The following is an 18,684-nucleotide window of genomic DNA, read 5'->3' as shown; positions in this document are numbered from 1 at the left end:
ATGAATAATATTTATATTGTTACTTACATTAGATTATAAGAAAGAGCAGAGAATACAAGGGAGATAAAAGAGAAGTAAATCAGTAATAGGTATGAACCGGCATATGCAAAATATTTACACAGATACGAGGAGGTAGTGGAATACCTCCTCTACTATCCTCCCATTACATTCATACTATTACACAATATGACCAACCAATACCAAGCTGTGGTTGATACCAAAGGCTGTACCACCAAGCGCTGACTTCTTTCTGTTTATATTATCTTAAAACAAACATCTCGACAAATCATCCACAAAGAACTGAGCGCGTTTAAGTATCATCTTGGCATATGGAAGGGCTCTTGGATCATGATATCTTTGTTGTTGAGTTCAAAGGACAAAAAGAAAACTTGGCAAACTCTTATTTCTGGTCAGTGTATAATTGTCTTATGAACAGGTCTCTCATTGCTAATTTCTATACAAATAAGAACCTTAATTTATGATAATCACTAAAAAACTGTTGTAAACTGAAGTGGAAAAAATTGACATACTTCAAAGCTTACTGGGGTGATTATACTTCATTTTCTTTGTTATCAGCCATACTTTTATTTATGAGAAAGGTATTTTTTCCATATATGGGCCAAGCTTACGAAACATACTGACATTTTTAAACCTTAAATACTAATTTAGAAAATTTTTCTTGCGTGAAATAAATGTTATAAAAGAACAGCGATTTCTTTTCTTGTTTTCAGTCATTATCTTTCTTGACTTAATTATGTCCAACAAAATGCAGTATATTCGCTTTGGTAACACTGGTATGCATGTAAGTGTTTTTTAAGAGAAAGTCCAATTTTCTAATTTGTATTTTGACAGGTCTCCCGCTTAACATTGGGCTGCATGTCTTATGGTTCGCCTACTTGGCAAAGCTGGATTAAGGGTGAAGAAGAATCTCTTGAACTAATCAAAAAAGCGTATGATGCTGGAATTAACTTTTTTGATACTGCCAATGTCTACTCAAATGGTGAAAGTGAACGTATCCTTGGTAAAGCTATCAAGAAATTTAACATGCCTCGTTCTCGTATTGTGGTGGCTACTAAAGTGTTTTTCCCTCTGAATATTCTGACTAATCAACCAGGAGAAGAGCAAGTCAACAATGGCGGGTTGTCTCGTAAGCATATCTTTGATTCTGTTGAGGCTTCTTTAGAAAGATTGGGTTTGGACTATATTGATTTGTACCAGATCCATCGTGCTGATCGTGTAAGTACATTTGAATCAAAAGTACAAAAGCTCATTATTTCACAAAGAACACTCCTTTTGAAGAAACTATGGAAGCATTGAATGACCTGGTCCGTTCAGGCAAAGTCAGGTACATTGGTTGCAGCTCATGTTATACATGGGAGGTATGTTGAATTTTTTGTCTTGATTGACAACTGACCATGCAATTAGTTCCAAAAGATGAACAACATTGCTGAGAAGCGAGGCTGGGCTAAGTTTGTTTCCATGCAGAACTGCTATAACCTTATTTATCGTGAAGAAGAACGTGAAATGATTCCTTACTGTAAGGATGCAGGTATTGCTATTATTCCTTGGTCTCCTTTGGCTAGAGGCGTTCTGACTGGCAAGAACCGTAGAACTACTCGTACTGAAAGTGATCCTAACATCAACAGACTCTTTGCCAAGGAACAAGAAGTCAATGACATGATTGTTGATCGTGTAGTAGAAATTGCTGAGAAACTCGGTCATACTCCTTCACAGGTAGAGTATTTAGTTTTGGTTTCAAGTGCCTGATTTTTTGATAGGTTGCTCTGGCTTGGATGTTGACAAAACCTGAAATTGCTTCACCTATTGTTGGAATTGGTAAAGAAGAACACTTGTATGATCTTATCGGCGCTTTTGAAGTCAAATTGTCTAAAGAAGATGTCGAATACCTTGAAGAGAAATATACTCCTCGTGACCTTATTCCTATGTAAAGACATTGTAATGCAATAAATTCCCTAAATTAATCTTGCATGAAAACTGACCAAAATCGAATTTGTATACCCAAAACATTTATCAAAGATTATCAATATCTATAGCCTTCTGTCTTTAAAAAAAGGGCTGTTGTACTTGCGACATTTCAATCGCTTTATTTCTTGTCTTATAGAATTGATAGAGACTCATTGTATAAGATTAAAGTAAAGGCTGAGGTAATTTCTTTTAGTAATCTGAGCAAGAAATAGCTGATTACTTTTTTTAGCATTTGAATAAGCACTAATGAGTTATACGTTGTTTGTATATCGTTGAGGTATTTAAAGGTCTGAAAGCATGCAATATGTCATTGTTATATGCTGATATGAAAAAGGAGAATGATTTGTTTCTTACCAAATAATCCCCGGAAAGAACTATGACAGACGACTCCTTTCGATATTTACCTGTCAGTAAATTACTTGAAGGTTTGACAAGTGACATCACTTTAAAAATGTGCGAAACTTGAAAAAATACCTTGTTGACGCATGTTTAGGTTGTCATATGCTTACTGAGTAACGAAGAGTAAGCAATACAAAATTTGTGGGTTCTCGTTTTAGGATTTAAGTTTAATGAAACATATTGGATTTTGTTATCCTTAATGATTATGACAGTAAAAAATCATTTCCATTATATATCAAACAGGTCCTTTTTCGTACCTCCCTCGTAGCATGTCGTCCATTTTGTTTTGTCTTTGTTTTTTTTCCAAGAAACTCTTCCACAAAGAGGAGGTCTTTACTCTTAGCGGTTTCCATAGGAGTTACTGTAATAGACTCTTATCCAGTGCATCGTCGCTTAAAACTATTAGCGGAACTAATTCTATCTTGTATACATTTTATAATACAATTGATGAATTTTTGATATTGAGCCACTGTCTCATTGCAGAGTATCTGTTTTCTAGATCACCATAATTAAATGAGCTGAAGTTAAAAATATTGCTACCATCTGGTCCCTCTTGCACATCTTGTATTATCATTGACAACACAGCTTCATTGATGTTTTCAGCATCCAACTAGGGCTTTCTTTTAGTCCCATTCTACCGATATTGAGCGTCGTATGGTTAGTAATCAAGCTCAATGTTACTCATTAGGATGTATACTAATCTAGCAATACGTCTATTTCTTTACAAACATGTTTTCTTTAATTGGTTGTACCGGTCTTTAACAAAATTATTTGCCTTCGATTCAAGTAAATATAATTCATGTATCTTACAGGCTCTGTAAGATCATAGTGTCTTGTGCAGAAGATCCTCAGGCTCAGCATCGATATTTTTTTTATTCTTTCTCACATCAACACCTTCAGTTAAGCGATGATGCTTTTGTGAACTTGGTTGTTTTAGGCGGAGTTCTTAAGTTCAATCGAGAAGCTCGATTGGAATAATGACTTTTTCTGGATGACACTTGTTATTTCTTCTCTATGAAGTACATCACTATTAACGTTCTTGTGAGGGTAGATAATGCATGCTCGATAAAGTGATCAGTTTATTTTCTGAAAAAGTTAGTGCATTTTCTTCTAGAATATTATTTTCCAGTTGACTATACTCAATAGGCATTTGAAAAATAACATATTTCCTTTCTGGGTGATTTCTTGATTTAAATAAGCACCTCTTTGGCTTACTTTTTTACTTTTTCTTTACGGCGCATTTCTTTTAGTATGAATACCAATATTACAAGCATTGGCTATGCATCTTATCAACAGCAATCACTTTCCTCAACACATAATAACACTGTATCCATTGTTTTGTTCTTTTCCATCATTGCCATACTCGTCTTGTCATTTGTGATATATTTCTGGTATACGGAACGACATAAAATTCCCATTAATCAACGAGGCAACCAAGCAGTTGGGCAACAACAAGAAATTTACTTGTTAGTGGATAATATTCTGGCACAAGTAAAAACAATATTCAAGATACCCGTCGTTGCATTATCCATTGTCTTGTGGAAAAGAATTATACATAAAGATACTTCCATGCTAAAAGATCAACCACCCGTACAATCAGATACAGACATAGTACAACCCCTTGTCTCATATGAACATCAGCGTGTTTATAGTGCAAGCTTTTATCATATATGCTCACTTTTGTTCATTATCAGTTTTGTCATTTCACTTGCTATTTTGGTAGGTGCAGTCAGTAGTGCAACAGTCACGAGCTCGCCTATGTTGATCCAAGCAGCATTGTTTGTGTTTGTGCTCTCCATAAATCTTTACCTGATTGCAAGGCAACGATGTTACTATATGGAACGAAGAAAGTTATTTGGTGAGACAGATGAACATATCAATGCTGTCTATGAAACCAGATTTTCGGATTGGGACAAATCTATGTGGTCCAACTGGATTCAAATCACAATTCTAGTGATAGAGTTTTTTCAGTTAATGACATTTCCTTTAAGAGATCTGATTACGGTGACACATGCAAGTCAAGATCAAGCCCAGTCGTCTCAATTGGCCTCTTTTATACTAAATGTAGGTGGCCTTATGCCTGATATGCGCACGCCTACTTGGTACACATATTCACTATGGACGACTTTTGCAACAATCATGTTTAGTCTAGTTCTAGGTGTCACTGTTCATGCTATCAACTATAGATACCCATACAAGATCTCTACTCGATGGGTGAGATGGTGCATTCCTGTTGCTGTAAGTTTTCGTACATTGAAAATGAACACATTCTTATCTCCTTCTCTTTTTTTTCTATGGAAGAGTAGACTTTACTCTATATACCCATATTGGTAATATAAATTATGATGAATTATAAGAGCTGAAAACTTTTTGTAGACAAACTTTGTGAGTTCAGCAGCTTGTCAGTCACTAAATATACCATCCAACGATTTTAGCTCAACACTTCGCTGTAATTCATCCAACATTTCTCGACCTCTTTACTTCTGGCTCTCTCTTTTTGGCTACATTGTTGCTTATTTCCTACTGACAGTCTTCCTTACAAGTTATGAACGGGTACCCAACAAAAACGAAATTGCATTCAAGTCCATCAGTGTTGCATTCATCAAAAACATGGGTCTTTTATTGGCTATTGTGTTTTTACTAGTCGAGTCGACAACAAATATCAACCGCATGCGTGCTATATTGTCAATCACTATATTGCTAACGATGATTTGTTACAACATAAAGACACAGCCATGTTATGTAGGCAAGATCAATTTCTTTAGAACAGCTTCATTTACTTGTATATTATGGACATCAGCACTCGTGGCTGTCTTGAGTGATACTGATGCTGCTCAAAGTCTAGGTCCTTTTGCTGTTATATATATTATTATTGGCGGTTGGGCCTTCATTATTGTGTGCTTTGTTGTGGTCTATTTTATTTACTATATCCAACCACCAGACCATGTCATGATGGAAAACACGAAAAGTATAGATCAGCTCTATTTTCAACCTCATAACAGTGAAAAACAAACCCCAGGACCGAGCAACTTGGCAGAAGAACCATCTTGGCTTAATAAATGGCTTAAATGGTCATCAAACAATGAACACCATCATAACCAACTTTATTATTAGCATTGCTTTAACCAATAAATTCAATACAGTTGATTTTCTTGTTCCATGTGTCAGAAATACTAGGTCTTGACCAGTCTTCAGTAGTATAACCAGCTTCAGAACCACCACAATTAGGCTCACCAGAAGCTTTCTTCTTGGACCAAAGACGAACACCGCTATCAATAGCGCTAACAGAAATTTGGAAACTTTGGACCTTGTTGACGCAAGCAGCGGGTACGTTATGGTATTCATGGCCAGAGACCCAGCCACCAGAGACTTCACCACACTTATTCTTGTAGTTCTTGCTGGTGTACAATTTGACAGTCGTGCAGTTTACAGAAGAGAAGGCAGCCAAAGCAATCGCAAGACAAATAAGCTTCATGTTGAAGAGTTATATTGGTTATTCAACTGCGGAATGGCCTATATTTATACTCTTCTTGAACATGTAACATTCACACGAAAATTTGACAAAAAAGATGATTTGAGGTGTAACAAACGAAAATCACTTTTGTGTACGCAAATGGAATCATTAATTTTAGTGCTAAGCATTTATGTTTTAAGAGTTTACACAAGTAATTAAGTAAAGTTGATCTATCAAAAGTACACAAATATACTGCACAATTATCTTTGAAAACTTCTCTTTTCAAGTAGATAAAATCGACATGGTAATAAACTTTGATCTGATCAAAACCAGCGTTTGTAATACAAGCTCGTTTAATTTATGTATAGAACTGATGCCATTCACAGCGTAATCAAACAGTGGTGGTTCAGTATCTATCAATCTACAGTATTACTTGAATGCATAGTAATATGATTTGCTACCCCTTTTTCTTTCTCAAAAACAATAGAATGAGCAATTTTGTCTTTGACATATATTGTTCTCGCATATATCTGCGCAAGAAGTTCTAGAAGTTTATTTAGCATATGCTGTACACGCATTTGTACAACTAATCTAGTCAAATTAGATCTTTGAAATGATAGTTGAAGACTTACACTTTTTTTTTTTTTTTTTTTTTTTTTTTTTTTGGTTTAACGTATCATCATTTGCCTTCTAAGACTCTCTGAGGTTTTTTACTTGTTACCTTTAGAACCTAAAGGGAAACTGTCTCACACGAAACAGAATTGTTTATCAGATGTAGCTGATTTCTAAAGAGTCAAGATGTACAATATTGCTTTATTAAGTGACTGTAACGTATGAATGAGTAGAAAATGGTATAATAATGTTTTGGGAAGAGACCAATCGTTACTAACATATGACTGTTAGTAAATATGCTCAAGACATAAGAAAAAAAAACAGGACATCATAGAAATTCATGTTTTTTAATCCAATGTGTTTTCAGCTGTAGGAAAAGAATAAACAAAAAATCTTAACGATATAGCATTAGATACCTGCAGGAACAAAAGATCAAAGAAATAAAACAAAAGCAATATAAACTCCGATTATCGGAAAAATGAAAAAAGTAATGCGTCCTCGGGGAATCGAACCCCGGCCTTCACCTTGGAAGGGTGAAATTCTACCATTAAACTAAGAACGCGTTTCTTGAAAATTTTATTTTACAAAAAAATATATACCATTTAATAATTTGATAAGCCAATCATATGTATTACACGTGACTTTATGTAATGGCCCAACATTGGATTTCGCCTTTGCACAGGATTAAAATGACCCTTACTACAAGCAATACAAGACGATTGTTACCTGATTTCAAATGCCTATCATCTAGTCTTAATGAACATTATACTTGAGTTGTATCAGGAACTAAGCATGGATAAAGCAATATCAACAGTAATTAAGAGTAGCCCTAAATCACTAGGAAAACTTATTTATTCAGCACTTGGAATGTCTTAAACAATTCACAGTCATCTAGAGGAATAACAAAGAGGAAGCACGATTTTGGAGAGGCAGACATTATTTATGAGACGATCCATAAAACAAAATAGAGTATTGGTTCTGCATAGAATAAGATTTTTGCACACACAAAAGTACTATAATTCATGCACCGAGTCTTTTTTTTTTTTCTATTTATTACTACGGATTTTTTTTTCTTCGCAATATGGATTCTGGAGGAGGTTATTTGTATGAGCCTGATCATGACATGGCTACTCTTTTAAAACAAGAGCAAAAGGAATCACGACATGCTGAAAAGCTCGATGAAGCATATATACAAGTGATGCGCAAATTTCGTAAAAGGTAAGCATAAATACACATATGATTTCATTGACAATATCATTAGAGTAGAACAGATTGGCGGTTATGAACATATGTCAGAACTATGGCAAGATTTAGCTCCTATTATTCTTCAAACCATTCACTTGAAATCACCAGTTCAGCGGCTGTTGACTTACACGAGTGATTTTCATGAATTTTGTCAAGGATTTCACGAAGACACAAGTTCTTACAAGACATATTTTGATGCCATGGATTTTGCATGGTGCTGCGTGTTAGATACACAGACTACTGAAACTGAAAAAGTTCGTATTGTGAATGTCTTGAGTGATGGGCAAGACATAGCCAACAAACTGGGTTTACACGATGTCTATCCTCATGCTTTAGAAAAAGCAGATGATGAACTATAAAGATATTTATATATAAAACAGCCTTCTTTTTCTTTTATAAAACTCTTCTAGACTTTATTTCAATGTAAGGCAGACAATTTCTTTCAAGCTATTCATTGAAGAATTTAAATAGGTTGTTCCTAAAAAACTGACAAACATTAGCCAAAGGAGCAAGTTTAACTTGCTTCTATAGATACCAAGACGTTTCCTTCAGACCATTGACTTCTAAAAATTACTTGATGTATAAAGCAGGGAATATCTGTAATATTTCTTTACAGATAAAACACACTAAATATATTTCTCTACTCAAAGCTTCAGAGTCTTTGCCAAGATTAGTTTCACAAAAGCGTGATTGTTTTCGCATGTCTATTTTCTTAAGATCTGCAGCAAGTGAAGCACTGTACTACCTAACTTGACACAGAGTTGGCATTGCTTCAATTACTTGTTATTCTCACTACAATCGCCATATGTAACAACTAGTTATTGTTATTCAGTTTAATATGGCAACTCATTTTAATTATATGCAACGTTGCCTTGATTTTCTCTTTGTTTTTGTTTGAGCTATTTTCTAAACACTATAGATGACGTATCAATAGGGAGACGGAGTAGTCATACGTGAGTTTCATGATATAATCTAAGTCTGGTTAGCTCTATGTCAAACGTTATCTTAGATTGACCAGGGATATCAGGACTAACTGCAACAACAGTGTATGAACAAGAATATGGGCTTATGTGACTCACATTAATTTATTGCTTTTACCAAATATACCTCTGTTCTAGAATCTTTTGTGTACTGGTCAAGGCTAGAATGAATAGACTTTCACACTCATATTTGCCCTGTTTAGTCGATCACTATATATACTCTCTACTGTCTCTTCGGAGTAAATGTTTTTAGCTGAGCCGTTGAACATGATTTAGGTAGGTTTGTCACAACAAATGACTTCCTATTTCGTTCAGAAAATAGTGAACCTTTATGTTTGGCATTTGCTTTTTGTTCCAATCAGATGCTTTTTTATTAGTCTCTTCGCCATCTATTTGTTTGTCTTGTTTTACTTTATGAAGTTAAAAACAGCAATCAAGAGTCTGAGTTGAATAGTGTGTAACCATTGTTTTCATTATTATTACTTTTTTTTTTGTAGTATCTGCTTTCCTTTTCTCTCTCCTTTTTTTTCTTTATTTTTCTTTTTCTCTCTTTCCGTTCACTTTAATACAATGAAGCTTTCTATTGCTGCTCTTTCTGCACTCCTTTTATCTTCTGCAGTTTCTTTCACTGCTGCTGATTCATACTCTGACGCTATCAAATCATGGTGTCAAGGTACTCAATACAAATAACAACATGTTGTATTGATTTTTAATAGGTCTCGATGTCACTGCTCCTTCCTCTTCTACTGTTGCTGTTGCTGGTCAAAAGGCAAAGATTACAGTCAGTAAGTAAACATTTATATATCACAACTTTGACTAAACTATATATTTTTAAAGCTAGAAAAGCTGATCAACGTACAAAAACCATTACTGGCTTGGATGTAATGTCGTACATAACTAAATATAAATAGCTTATTTATTCTTTTTCAAATAGTTATACTCTGTCTCTAGTGCTGGTAAAGCTACTTATGTTCAAAATGTCTGGAAGGGTAACTACGCTCTCAAGACATCTGCTAGTATTCAAAACGCTCTTCCCTCTAATTTGAAGGCCGGTCTTTACTACTACCGGTAAGTCATGTATATATTTAGAAAATTTTAAATTAAATATATATTTAAAAATAGTGTTTGGGTTACCAATTTGGTGAATGGTCAACATGGCCCTGATTGTATTGAAACCTCTCATACATTCAAGGTCACTACTGGATCTCATACAAATGCTGTTGGTGAAATTGAATATGCTGAATCACTTCATGACAATGCCATCTATTCCCCTGAACATTATGATGGTTGTTTCGGTCTCAGTGTCGACTATCCTGCTGAAGGTAGTGTCTTCAAGCCCAATGACCACGTCCATATCCAAGCCAACCGTGACGATTCTTCCCAGACAGATGAGGTGACCATGATTCAATTGTACAAGGGCCAACAGTTGATTGCTACTGCCTGGAGGGGTGCTGAAGCTATTCAGAAATCATTTGCTTTGAAGGATCATTTGATCTTGCCTAATGTTGATACCACCGCTGATTACCATTACAAGGTCTATGCTACTTCCAAGAAAGCTAACAAGACTTGTGTATTCGAGTCCAAGAACTTTAAGGTTCAAAACGAATAAAAAAAAAAAGTTGTTTTATTTTCTTTTTTGTGTGTGGCCTAAACCTAAGCGAGTTGTAGATTGGCCAATAGCTAAAATAGGTTCCATAATACCATCTTGGTTTTTACCAAGGCGAGTACCTTTTTGCCAGCCTAGTTTTTGCAACATTTTGTTGCCAATACCACTTACAGGTGTATGGACAGTAGTAGTCGTCGTCGTCGTCGTCGTCATATGAGTACGAGAGGGGGTATATTCAGGTTTATCAGCCATAAACTTTTCTGGTAGTGTTGTCTTTCTTCGTATGTGTGCACGGTCAATATAGTTTGTTGTAGGAAGTGGGTCTAAATACATCTTTTTTGCTTGCTTAATCCATTCTTTTCGACTTGTTTCTAAATCTTCTGATTTTAAAGATGTATTAGGCTTTTTCTTTTTACCATGTGTTGTATCAATCAATGTTGTGGCAATACATGTTTGACAGGGCCAGCCTGTTGTGTGTGCATGTGCTTGCAATACAGTCGATCCAATACGCACCTTGTCCAAGTGCCTTAATTCATGAGGTAAACTGCTCTGTTTGGGTTCTGATAAACGATCGTCATTCAAAAAAGTGCCATGTTGGGATCCATGATCAATAATGTAGAATGTATCTTTTTCATAAAAGATCTTGGCGTGGTATTTACTGACCATCATCTCGGGTAGTCGAAGTCGATTGTCCCATGCACGATCACGCCCTATACTGAGTCCGTTCTCATCTAACAAAGCAACTTGGCCTGATTTAAAAAACGGTGAGGATTCGATGACCAGGCGTAGAGAATGGTTGCTATGTGGTTGACCTGACCAATAAGCATCCGTGAGTGGTATATACGATTGTGTAGATTCGTCATAGACTGAATATTCGTTCGTGACAGTGTCTAACCAGGCTTGTATAGTGGCGTCAAACACATAACGGGATGCATACACTGTATCATAGTCACCACAGATCCATTGATCTTGATGTTGGTACATGACAAGTCGTTTTGAATGCATCACATAGACACCTTTCTCTTCATCCAGTGTCCAATCTTGATCAGGTTGTGTTGTCTTTATGTAATCGTCTAATTCTCTTGTCAAATCTTGTTTTGTCATAAAAAAAAAAAAGACAAAGAAACAAACGGAATGTTCTTTGGTTGGTCATTTAAACTCAGACCTAAACTACTTAAATCTACCTCTCAATTTTACTGTATTTAAAGAAAGCTTACTTTAGCCTACCTCCTAATATTGCTGTATCATATATAAATTAGAAACATCAAGTATGCTCACATTTACTAGACATGAACATGAATAGTTGAAATGGTTTGTATTTTAAAATAATATCTTTAAAAAGGCTACATGAAGGGTTGACTAAATGTTACCCATAGGGACCCTGAATGATTTTTAAACACAGCGAAATTGGGAGGTAGATCAAGCAATTCGCTGTTTTGCTATGCAATATCAGGTACAAGAAACAAATCTATCTTGATGACTCATACTAGAGAAAGGAATGTTAGTGTCGGTCTTTGTATTCCGTTTTTCTTCTTTTTTTTTCTCTTATAGTGATGCCTGAACAAAAAGAAGTACGGGTAGGCGTAGGTTGCTTTGTTACTTATATCTCAAGCAAGGATAGCAAAAGACGTATCTTGATTGGTAAAAGAGCGGGTTCGCATGGTGCAGGTACTTGGCAATTACCTGGTGGTCATTTAGAGATGTTTGAGGATTTCGAGACATGTGCACAACGAGAGATCTTGGAAGAAACTAACCTCCATCTCGATCGATCGAGTATCAGCATGGTGACTGCAACCAACAACATCATGTTGCCAGAAAAGAAGCATTATGTAACCATTTTTATGTGGTCCAACATTGATGAATCCAGCCTAGATCAAGTCAAAGTCATGGAACCTCATAAGCTAGAAGGTGAATGGGAATGGGTTACTTTAAATGAACTCAGGCAACGAAAACCCTTGTTTAGTCCCTTGGAAAAATTATTAACAGAACATCAAATACCATTTGATTAATGATTTTTGGAATTGGAATTTAAAATATACTTCAAGTTTTAACGCGCTCTCGACAAATGCACTTTTGTTAACTATTTTAGAAATTCACTCAATAAAAGTTACAAACTTGGTCGACATGACTTAAAGTAGACGTGCATGAAAAATGTGATGTCAGCTTTAAATTTTTTTTTTTTTTAGCTTCTTTTTATTTTTTTATTTTTCTGTTTTCTTCTCTTTCCAAGACTTTATGAGAACAACATTGTTTGTAGCAGGATTTGGTTCAAGAACACGCGCCAGAGATCTTGCTTATGAATTTGAAAGGTATCTATCTATTGCACCTTGACATGTCACTTATAAGTTAGATATGGTAGACTAGTGCGTTGTGATATTCCAGCACCCAAATCTTATACAGCCAAAGTGTAAGCTAGTGCATGATAGACCTATAGATGATTGATATCAAGATAGATATGCCTTTGTCGAGTTTGAAGATCCTCATGATGCCGAGGATGCATTTAATGAAATGCACGGAAGACGTATTGATGGATATACCATTAGTGTTCAAGTAAGTAGACATAATATAATGGAAGTCTGACTAACTTTATTTAGTGGGCTCGGAATGCACCTAGTGCTACTTGGCGATTAGGTGGACCATCACAACCTGCGCCACGACCATCATTACCACCACCACCACCACCATTACATTATCGATATCCTTCTTATCGTTATAGTCCATATCATCGTCGCAGTACAAGTCGATCTAGAAAAAGATCCATGTCTCCACCTCGAGGCAGATCCCCTCCTCGTTACTATCATTCAAGGTCTCGTTCACCTATTCCCACTTTGCATACACCTATTCCCACTTATACCGAAAAACGATCCCCTTCACCCTAAATAATAATAAAAAAAAAGCCTTTTTTATATATATATACATATATATTTTATTTCTGAATAGCTTTCAAAACACGTTGAACAAAAGGTCGAGTTCTTGCAATTTCACCTACAGGTGTCTTGAGTAACACAGTAATCAGTCGCATTAATCCTTCCAATGCTTGTTGTTGAATTGGCGTATGTTGATCAACATGATATAACAGAATTTCACACGCTTGTTTAAGTTCATGCACACAAGGCCTGAAATAACAATCCATGTTGACCATCCAAAGATCAAACAGCTCCACAAGTGCAAAGGCAGCTGTTGTACATCGTTGAACAGACATGGGTGTAGGCAAATAACTCTGATGGATCAAGATCCAATGACCATGATGTCGAATCCATTGTTTAAACAGACACCGACGATGCCATAGACTCATGTCGGTGTCTAACGTAGGCAGCTGTTTCTGAAATGCTAATAAACGCGTCTCGATACGCTCAATGGCTTCATAGGATGTCTGAGGTTCTTCAGGGTGAGTAAAGATCGTACGTCGAATGTCTCGGGTGATTTGACAGGTATGGAACTCCAAGAACTGGAAAAACGATTGCTCATCAGTTGTTTCGTCTGTTGGCTTAAAGAATGTGGTTGTACTGACATGGTCATCTAGATGGATCTCATAGGGCTTATTGTGGTAGTGGGATGAGGCTGTGTCTAGGAAATACATGAACCAGAGTAAGGATCGTGCATATTGTTTCATGGTGGCTTGAGTGGGTCGATAGGCTTCTGGAAACATAGTGGCTTCATGTTGAGCAATGGCATCCAGTGCATCTTCTCGGTACAGTTGAAGTGACAAGGCCATACGAACAGCCATGCCCGAGTAAATATAGATCACAGACGTACTTCCATTCTCAATATGATACAGAACCAAGTTACAAATGGCATGGCAAGTGGTCAAACTGGGCACATCAAAATAGATAGAAGACAGTAATCGTTTAGCCCATTTGTAGTATTGAACCGACAATTGAACACAGGTTGCTTCATCCATACTCTCAAAGATCTCTGGATGCCAATAATAAGCATGGGGCAGCATATGGCACATAATAGAGGCATACAAGAGTTGGAATGCAGGTGTCCATGCCTGTTGATCCATCAAGGCCTCTTTAAACAGTGTATCAAAAGGTTGTACTGCACCATACAATAAACAGTCTTTATAGAGCCCCAATAGTTTCTCGACCAAAATAGGTGATAATGGTTCAGGCATCAACACTTGTTCATCTTCTGTGTCTTCAATGGTTGGGTTTTTGATATACAAGGTAGGATCTTCACTGTCTGAATCTTCACCATCATGCATATTAGGTCGTAAACTGGTGAAATGACTAAGACGTACGTTAGGGAAAATGGTATGATTTCGAACCAGCCAGACAGGTTTCTTTTGTTCATCAGGTTGAGGGTATAGAGTCAATGCGGTGGTGTTGTCCTTGGCAAACTGGATCAAGGTAGAATAAATATCAGTGACATGAAACATGTGTGTATCAATGGAGAGTCCTGCTGTTCCTAATTGATGTATTTTCCAATGTTTAAGTGAATGGGTCTGTATGGTGTTGTCTTCTGTTGTTGTTGTTGTTGTTGTTGTTGTTGTTGGGGATGAGGGTGCTGTGGTTCGAACCAGTTGTTCAATATGACTGAATTCATCCATCAGTGAATGGATTTGATTCTCTAGACCTGCAAAACGATCACGTAAGGCAGTGCTCTCTAAATCACCAGGTACTTCAAGATAAGTGCAAGCGACACCTGCTATTGTACACTGTTCACAAGCAGGTCTAGAACGAGAACACTTGGAACGATGTTTGCGACATCTATACTTGTTACTCTCTATTGAATAGAAATTGGCTTACCTTTGACAAGAAAGCGCCATACGTGCTCTTCTCTTAACAGGTCTTTGATCCTCATTACCAGAAGAAGAAGGAACTAATTCATGGTCCATCATGGTCAATGTAAACAGAGAAAAAAAAAAAAGAAATGTCTTGCGGTGCTTTAAATGGATAGACAGACACCTATATAAAGCAAAAGCAAGTGAATGGTTTCATTTTTCTTTATTTCTTATATATATATATACCATGTTGAAACACGCCACTACAAGACAAATGGTAAGTGTTTGATTTATTCAGTCCATAACTTACTAGCTGAACAAGTTACCTATGAGTGATGAAGCTGTTGAAAAATACATTACACTCTTGTTTGAGCGATCACCGGCATCAAAGCGTGCTACAGCACCTCTTCTTGACTGGTATTCACTTTTAACCAAGTTCAATGAACAACAAAACTATTATATTCTGACTCAGAAAGAAATGGATGAATTCAAATGTTATGGTGATATGAATCCAGACTTGGAAATGACACCTGAAGAGATTATTCGCCTTGTTTATGTACTGAGAGATGGGACAGAATCTTTATCGCTTGTCACTAGTTCATTCTATCAAGATCATGAAAGCACCAATCATCCCAATACTGATGTAAGTGTTCAGGATGCTCGACTTGTGTTGATATCTTGATTAGACCAATCCACAACAAAGAAAACTAAAAATACAGCATAATGAATATGAGGTAAACAAGATAAATGCTTAATAAGTCATACTCATTCATTATAGATCAAGAAATTGATTCAAGAAAGAGACAAAGCCAAACATCAACTTCATGAATATGAAGCCAGATTAACTCATTTTACAAAGGATACTTCAGAACGTATGTCTCTGTTAGAATCCAGATTAGAAGCCATGAAGATAGAAGCAGATCAACAAAGAGCCATTGTGACCGACTATAAAAACAGGGAGAAAGAAAGGCTAGAAAAGATTGCACGACAGACCATGGAGAATCAACAGCTAAAAGAACAACTTGTCACACTTGAATCCAATGCACAAGCAGAAAGAGAAGAACTACAACAAGAGAATGCTAAATTGATTGAATTGATTGATAAACAAAAATTTGATTTAGATGAAGCCAGAAGTCATGCTTATGTCGATATAGACCAACAGGCATGGACAGACAGAATCAATACTCTGACTGAAGAAAGAGATCAATACCAACAAGCACATCAACATACACTGGAAGAGTTAGTCCAAGGCAAGTACATACATACATATATATATTATTATTGTTATTAAATCCAGATATCTATAGTACAACAAGAACTCAATGATGTTCAAGACAAGGCTCAATTATTATCAAGTAAATTTGATCATCAACATCAACTGATTATGCTTATTCAAGATGCTTTATCCAATGACAATCGCTCTTTTTCTTCTTTCTTGTTTATCATGTCTATCTTACCATGGTTGTTTCTAGGCTATCATCTTTTAATACGTCTCATTCAAACAAAATACGGTATTCATGATCCTCTATTATTTTTACAATATGTGGATGAAAAGCTTTATGATTTTTATTCTACTTGATGATGATAATAATAATAATAATAATAACAAAAAAAAAAAAAGAGATTATCGTTTTTCATGTGATAGATCTGTGCTGGAAGGCATTTCATGCATAGGATCACTCATGACTACAGTGGGACTGTTGGGTTCAGTGGCTTCATGATGGTTTTGTTCAAATTCATATTCATCATCTTGGTGCCAATCAAAGGGTTGTCCACGCATCTTGGCTATCAGATAACGTATCCAGATAGGCACAAATGAACGGCTCATGACAGCTGTCCACCAATTCTCTCTTGAGGAATAGTCAGGATGAACACGACCTCTTGAGATACGATCGACCAAGAAGACAACCCCATTGATGATGATATAAGACAGAATACCACCAATCACACCATAAGCAATGGAGTAGGTGAATGGCATGACAGCCATGGTAATAAAGGAAGGAATGGCATCACCAGGATAGTCCCAGTTGATATTACGCACACTAGAAGTCATCATTGAACCCACAATGATCAAGGCAGGACCTGTAGACCATGGAGGGAAACTGGCAAAGATAGGCGAAAAGAAGATGGAGATAAAGAAACCAAAAGCAACAGTGATGGCTGTGATACCCGTACGGCCACCTTCAGCAATACCTGCACCTGATTCAACAAAGGCAGTACAGCTGGAACTACCGAAGCATGAGCCGATCGTGATACAACAAGCATCAGCTAAAAAGGCCTTGGTCGAATGTTCAAAATCACCTGTCTTGTCTGTGAATCCACCATAGCGAGCCATGGAATACATGGTGCCTGTAGTATCCAAGATATCGACATACAAGAACGTAACCAAGGCAATCCAAATCTGTCGGTTGTTGAAACTAAAGTCGAATTCACCCAACACATGTTGCAAGTTGTGGACTGTCACAACTTTCTTAAAGTAGTTGAACATACTATCGCCTTGGGCCGTGTAAGGGAAATAAGTAATCGGACTATTACGAGGCCAGGATGTGATGGCAATAGCAATGATAGCAATCAAAATAGCACCACGAACACGGTACATGAGGAGGATGGCCATGATCATCAGTCCCAAAAGACCCATATACAAGGTAGGGGATGTCATGTGACCATATTGACAGACACCATGTTCATCCAGAGCATCGGTAGGACAACCCCCAAGGTAACCAAGGTTGAGTAATCCAGTCGGACCAGACCGATACCAGCAGAAGACTGGAGACCAATAAAACAAAGGTAGAGACCAATACCGCAACCCATAGCTACCTTGATACTCATCGGAATCACACGAGCCAACCATTGACGAATACCAAAGATACTCAAGACAAAAAAGATGATACCTTCAAGAAAGACAGCAGCAACGGCAGTTTGATAAGAAGCATTGCCTGAGCCATGATAGCCCACCACGGTATAAGTAAAATAGGCATTTAAACCCATACCGGGTGCCATACCCAGAGGCAAATTAGCAAACACACCAATCAAAATGCTCGAAATCATGGCAATAATAGAAGTAGCCATGATCATGTCCAATTTGACTTGATAGACACAGTCCATATAAGCAGTATCATTGTCACAGGTAGGGTCTGTTGTTGTACCAGCACAGACACACGTACCACCACTTTCAGAGATCACAGAAGCATTTACCGAGATAATATAAGCCTAAAAGTGTCATTCAGCTGAATTTCTATCTTACAACTTACCATAGCAAAAAAGATAGTCAGACCAGCACGAAGTTCAGTTGAGAACTTGGTTCCTTTTCTTTCTCTTCTATGGCCCGAATGTTCTAGTTGAAAATACCTTCCAAACCTTGAACGAGCCACTGTATCATTTAGTTTATCAATCCAACTCATTTTTTTTTTTGAAAGAAAGAGAGAAAAAAAAAAAACTTTTTCTGTAGTACAAATTTGTATTTATTTTTTTACTTGACAGCTTATGAACTAGATTGAACAAATGAAAATGAAGCGGATCCTTGACTGAGTTTATCAAGAAGAAGGGTATTTTGTGTTACGAGTTGTCTTCAGGGTTTGTCCTGGGAAAACAAGCATGTCCTTTTTGAGATTGAAACAGTTTAGGAGACACTGTATTCTTCTCTGTTGCAGTCTGGTACCCAAACTATTCTATCTGA

General features: G+C 36.7%; 12 protein-coding genes and 1 non-coding gene across 13 annotated transcripts; 8 read left to right on the top strand and 5 right to left on the bottom strand.

The window, feature by feature from the left end:
* Positions 1–690: 690 nt before the first annotated feature.
* Positions 691–2,000, top strand: B0P05DRAFT_555225 (NADP-dependent oxidoreductase domain-containing protein). Its single transcript, XM_051579773.1, has 5 exons — positions 691–802; positions 853–1,236; positions 1,284–1,379; positions 1,426–1,734; positions 1,779–2,000. The coding sequence occupies exons 1-5, from the start codon at positions 755–757 to the stop codon at positions 1,947–1,949; spliced, it is 1,008 nt and encodes a 335-aa protein (XP_051431690.1). The 5' UTR covers positions 691–754; the 3' UTR covers positions 1,950–2,000.
* Positions 2,001–3,873: 1,873 nt separating this feature from the next.
* B0P05DRAFT_457572 (uncharacterized protein) lies at positions 3,874–5,001 on the top strand (the record flags this gene model as incomplete). The annotated part of the gene is made up of 4 exons (XM_051573959.1): positions 3,874–3,975; positions 4,027–4,623; positions 4,692–4,715; positions 4,762–5,001. Coding segments are annotated over 4 exons (963 nt in total), but the record flags the coding sequence as incomplete, so codon positions are not given.
* Positions 5,002–5,506: 505 nt separating this feature from the next.
* Positions 5,507–5,860, bottom strand: B0P05DRAFT_590201 (uncharacterized protein; the record flags this gene model as incomplete). The annotated part of the gene is made up of 1 exon (XM_051582787.1): positions 5,507–5,860. The coding sequence occupies one exon, from the start codon at positions 5,858–5,860 to the stop codon at positions 5,507–5,509; it is 354 nt and encodes a 117-aa protein (XP_051431688.1).
* A 1,082-nt stretch (positions 5,861–6,942) lies between these two features.
* Positions 6,943–7,013, bottom strand: B0P05DRAFT_t87. Its single transcript has one exon. It is a non-coding gene; the product is annotated as a tRNA-Gly (tRNA).
* A 519-nt stretch (positions 7,014–7,532) lies between these two features.
* B0P05DRAFT_574234 (uncharacterized protein) lies at positions 7,533–8,055 on the top strand (the record flags this gene model as incomplete). Its single annotated transcript, XM_051581552.1, has 2 exons — positions 7,533–7,669; positions 7,713–8,055. 2 exons carry the CDS (start codon positions 7,533–7,535, stop codon positions 8,053–8,055), a joined length of 480 nt encoding a protein of 159 aa, XP_051431687.1.
* An 881-nt stretch (positions 8,056–8,936) lies between these two features.
* On the top strand, positions 8,937–9,221 carry B0P05DRAFT_555215 (uncharacterized protein; the record flags this gene model as incomplete). Its single annotated transcript, XM_051579772.1, has 1 exon — positions 8,937–9,221. A coding segment is annotated over exon 1 (151 nt), but the record flags the coding sequence as incomplete, so codon positions are not given.
* Positions 9,130–10,308, top strand: B0P05DRAFT_555213 (uncharacterized protein). The gene is made up of 5 exons (XM_051579771.1): positions 9,130–9,349; positions 9,393–9,461; positions 9,514–9,557; positions 9,611–9,744; positions 9,799–10,308. The coding sequence occupies exons 1-5, from the start codon at positions 9,247–9,249 to the stop codon at positions 10,283–10,285; spliced, it is 837 nt and encodes a 278-aa protein (XP_051431685.1). The 5' UTR covers positions 9,130–9,246; the 3' UTR covers positions 10,286–10,308.
* On the bottom strand, positions 10,295–11,429 carry B0P05DRAFT_555211 (SMAD/FHA domain-containing protein). Its single transcript, XM_051579770.1, has one exon. It carries the CDS (start codon positions 11,384–11,386, stop codon positions 10,301–10,303), a length of 1,086 nt encoding a protein of 361 aa, XP_051431684.1. The 5' UTR covers positions 11,387–11,429; the 3' UTR covers positions 10,295–10,300.
* A 195-nt stretch (positions 11,430–11,624) lies between these two features.
* Positions 11,625–12,440, top strand: B0P05DRAFT_515684 (NUDIX hydrolase domain-like protein). Its single transcript, XM_051575690.1, has one exon. The coding sequence runs from the start codon at positions 11,836–11,838 to the stop codon at positions 12,289–12,291; it is 456 nt and encodes a 151-aa protein (XP_051431683.1). The 5' UTR covers positions 11,625–11,835; the 3' UTR covers positions 12,292–12,440.
* Positions 12,441–12,486: 46 nt separating this feature from the next.
* Positions 12,487–13,178, top strand: B0P05DRAFT_555208 (uncharacterized protein). Its single transcript, XM_051579769.1, has 4 exons — positions 12,487–12,591; positions 12,633–12,689; positions 12,736–12,832; positions 12,877–13,178. The coding sequence occupies exons 1-4, from the start codon at positions 12,518–12,520 to the stop codon at positions 13,159–13,161; spliced, it is 513 nt and encodes a 170-aa protein (XP_051431682.1). The 5' UTR covers positions 12,487–12,517; the 3' UTR covers positions 13,162–13,178.
* A 12-nt stretch (positions 13,179–13,190) lies between these two features.
* B0P05DRAFT_496699 (uncharacterized protein) lies at positions 13,191–15,158 on the bottom strand. Its single transcript, XM_051575393.1, has 2 exons — positions 15,034–15,158; positions 13,191–14,994 (listed from the first exon to the last, which is right to left on the bottom strand). Exons 1-2 carry the CDS (start codon positions 15,123–15,125, stop codon positions 13,209–13,211), a joined length of 1,878 nt encoding a protein of 625 aa, XP_051431681.1. The 5' UTR covers positions 15,126–15,158; the 3' UTR covers positions 13,191–13,208.
* Positions 15,159–15,214: 56 nt separating this feature from the next.
* On the top strand, positions 15,215–16,643 carry B0P05DRAFT_555199 (uncharacterized protein). Its single transcript, XM_051579768.1, has 4 exons — positions 15,215–15,651; positions 15,695–15,742; positions 15,787–16,258; positions 16,316–16,643. The coding sequence occupies exons 1-4, from the start codon at positions 15,337–15,339 to the stop codon at positions 16,585–16,587; spliced, it is 1,107 nt and encodes a 368-aa protein (XP_051431680.1). The 5' UTR covers positions 15,215–15,336; the 3' UTR covers positions 16,588–16,643.
* Positions 16,633–18,419, bottom strand: B0P05DRAFT_640161 (permease family-domain-containing protein; the record flags this gene model as incomplete). Its single annotated transcript, XM_051583737.1, has 3 exons — positions 18,260–18,419; positions 17,810–18,218; positions 16,633–17,774 (listed from the first exon to the last, which is right to left on the bottom strand). Exons 1-3 carry the CDS (start codon positions 18,407–18,409, stop codon positions 16,633–16,635), a joined length of 1,701 nt encoding a protein of 566 aa, XP_051431679.1. The 5' UTR covers positions 18,410–18,419.
* Between the last annotated feature and the right edge of the window lie 265 nt (positions 18,420–18,684).

The sequence above is a fragment of the Gilbertella persicaria genome, assembly GCF_025201335.1.
Source record: "Gilbertella persicaria strain CBS 190.32 chromosome Unknown B0P05scaffold_42, whole genome shotgun sequence".
Classification (NCBI taxonomy): Eukaryota; Fungi; Mucoromycota; class Mucoromycetes; order Mucorales; family Choanephoraceae; genus Gilbertella; species Gilbertella persicaria.
Note: the sequence above shows the minus strand (reverse complement) of the source record. Positions and strands in the feature narration are given on the sequence as shown.

Bases quoted from the DNA above. Each gene is read 5' to 3' on its own strand.
- B0P05DRAFT_496699 (XM_051575393.1), bottom strand. From the start codon at position 15,125: ATGATGGACCATGAATTAGTTCCTTCTTCTTCTGGTAATGAGGATCAA. The intron at 14,995-15,033 runs GTAAGCCAATTT...TAACAAGTATAG, and splicing joins ATGGCGCTTTCTTGTCAAAG to ATGTCGCAAACATCGTTCCA.
- B0P05DRAFT_555208 (XM_051579769.1), top strand. From the start codon at position 12,518: ATGAGAACAACATTGTTTGTAGCAGGATTTGGTTCAAGAACACGCGCC. The intron at 12,592-12,632 runs GTATCTATCTAT...CTTATAAGTTAG, and splicing joins CTTGCTTATGAATTTGAAAG to ATATGGTAGACTAGTGCGTT. The intron at 12,690-12,735 runs GTAAGCTAGTGC...ATATCAAGATAG, and splicing joins AAATCTTATACAGCCAAAGT to ATATGCCTTTGTCGAGTTTG.
- B0P05DRAFT_555225 (XM_051579773.1), top strand. From the start codon at position 755: ATGTCCAACAAAATGCAGTATATTCGCTTTGGTAACACTGGTATGCAT. The intron at 803-852 runs GTAAGTGTTTTT...GTATTTTGACAG, and splicing joins TTGGTAACACTGGTATGCAT to GTCTCCCGCTTAACATTGGG. The intron at 1,380-1,425 runs GTATGTTGAATT...CCATGCAATTAG, and splicing joins GCTCATGTTATACATGGGAG to TTCCAAAAGATGAACAACAT.
- B0P05DRAFT_515684 (XM_051575690.1), top strand. From the start codon at position 11,836: ATGCCTGAACAAAAAGAAGTACGGGTAGGCGTAGGTTGCTTTGTTACT.
- B0P05DRAFT_555199 (XM_051579768.1), top strand. From the start codon at position 15,337: ATGAGTGATGAAGCTGTTGAAAAATACATTACACTCTTGTTTGAGCGA. The intron at 15,652-15,694 runs GTAAGTGTTCAG...TATCTTGATTAG, and splicing joins CCAATCATCCCAATACTGAT to ACCAATCCACAACAAAGAAA. The intron at 15,743-15,786 runs GTAAACAAGATA...CATTCATTATAG, and splicing joins TACAGCATAATGAATATGAG to ATCAAGAAATTGATTCAAGA.
- B0P05DRAFT_555211 (XM_051579770.1), bottom strand. From the start codon at position 11,386: ATGACAAAACAAGATTTGACAAGAGAATTAGACGATTACATAAAGACA.
- B0P05DRAFT_555213 (XM_051579771.1), top strand. From the start codon at position 9,247: ATGAAGCTTTCTATTGCTGCTCTTTCTGCACTCCTTTTATCTTCTGCA. The intron at 9,350-9,392 runs GTACTCAATACA...GATTTTTAATAG, and splicing joins TATCAAATCATGGTGTCAAG to GTCTCGATGTCACTGCTCCT. The intron at 9,558-9,610 runs GTAATGTCGTAC...TTTTTCAAATAG, and splicing joins AAACCATTACTGGCTTGGAT to TTATACTCTGTCTCTAGTGC.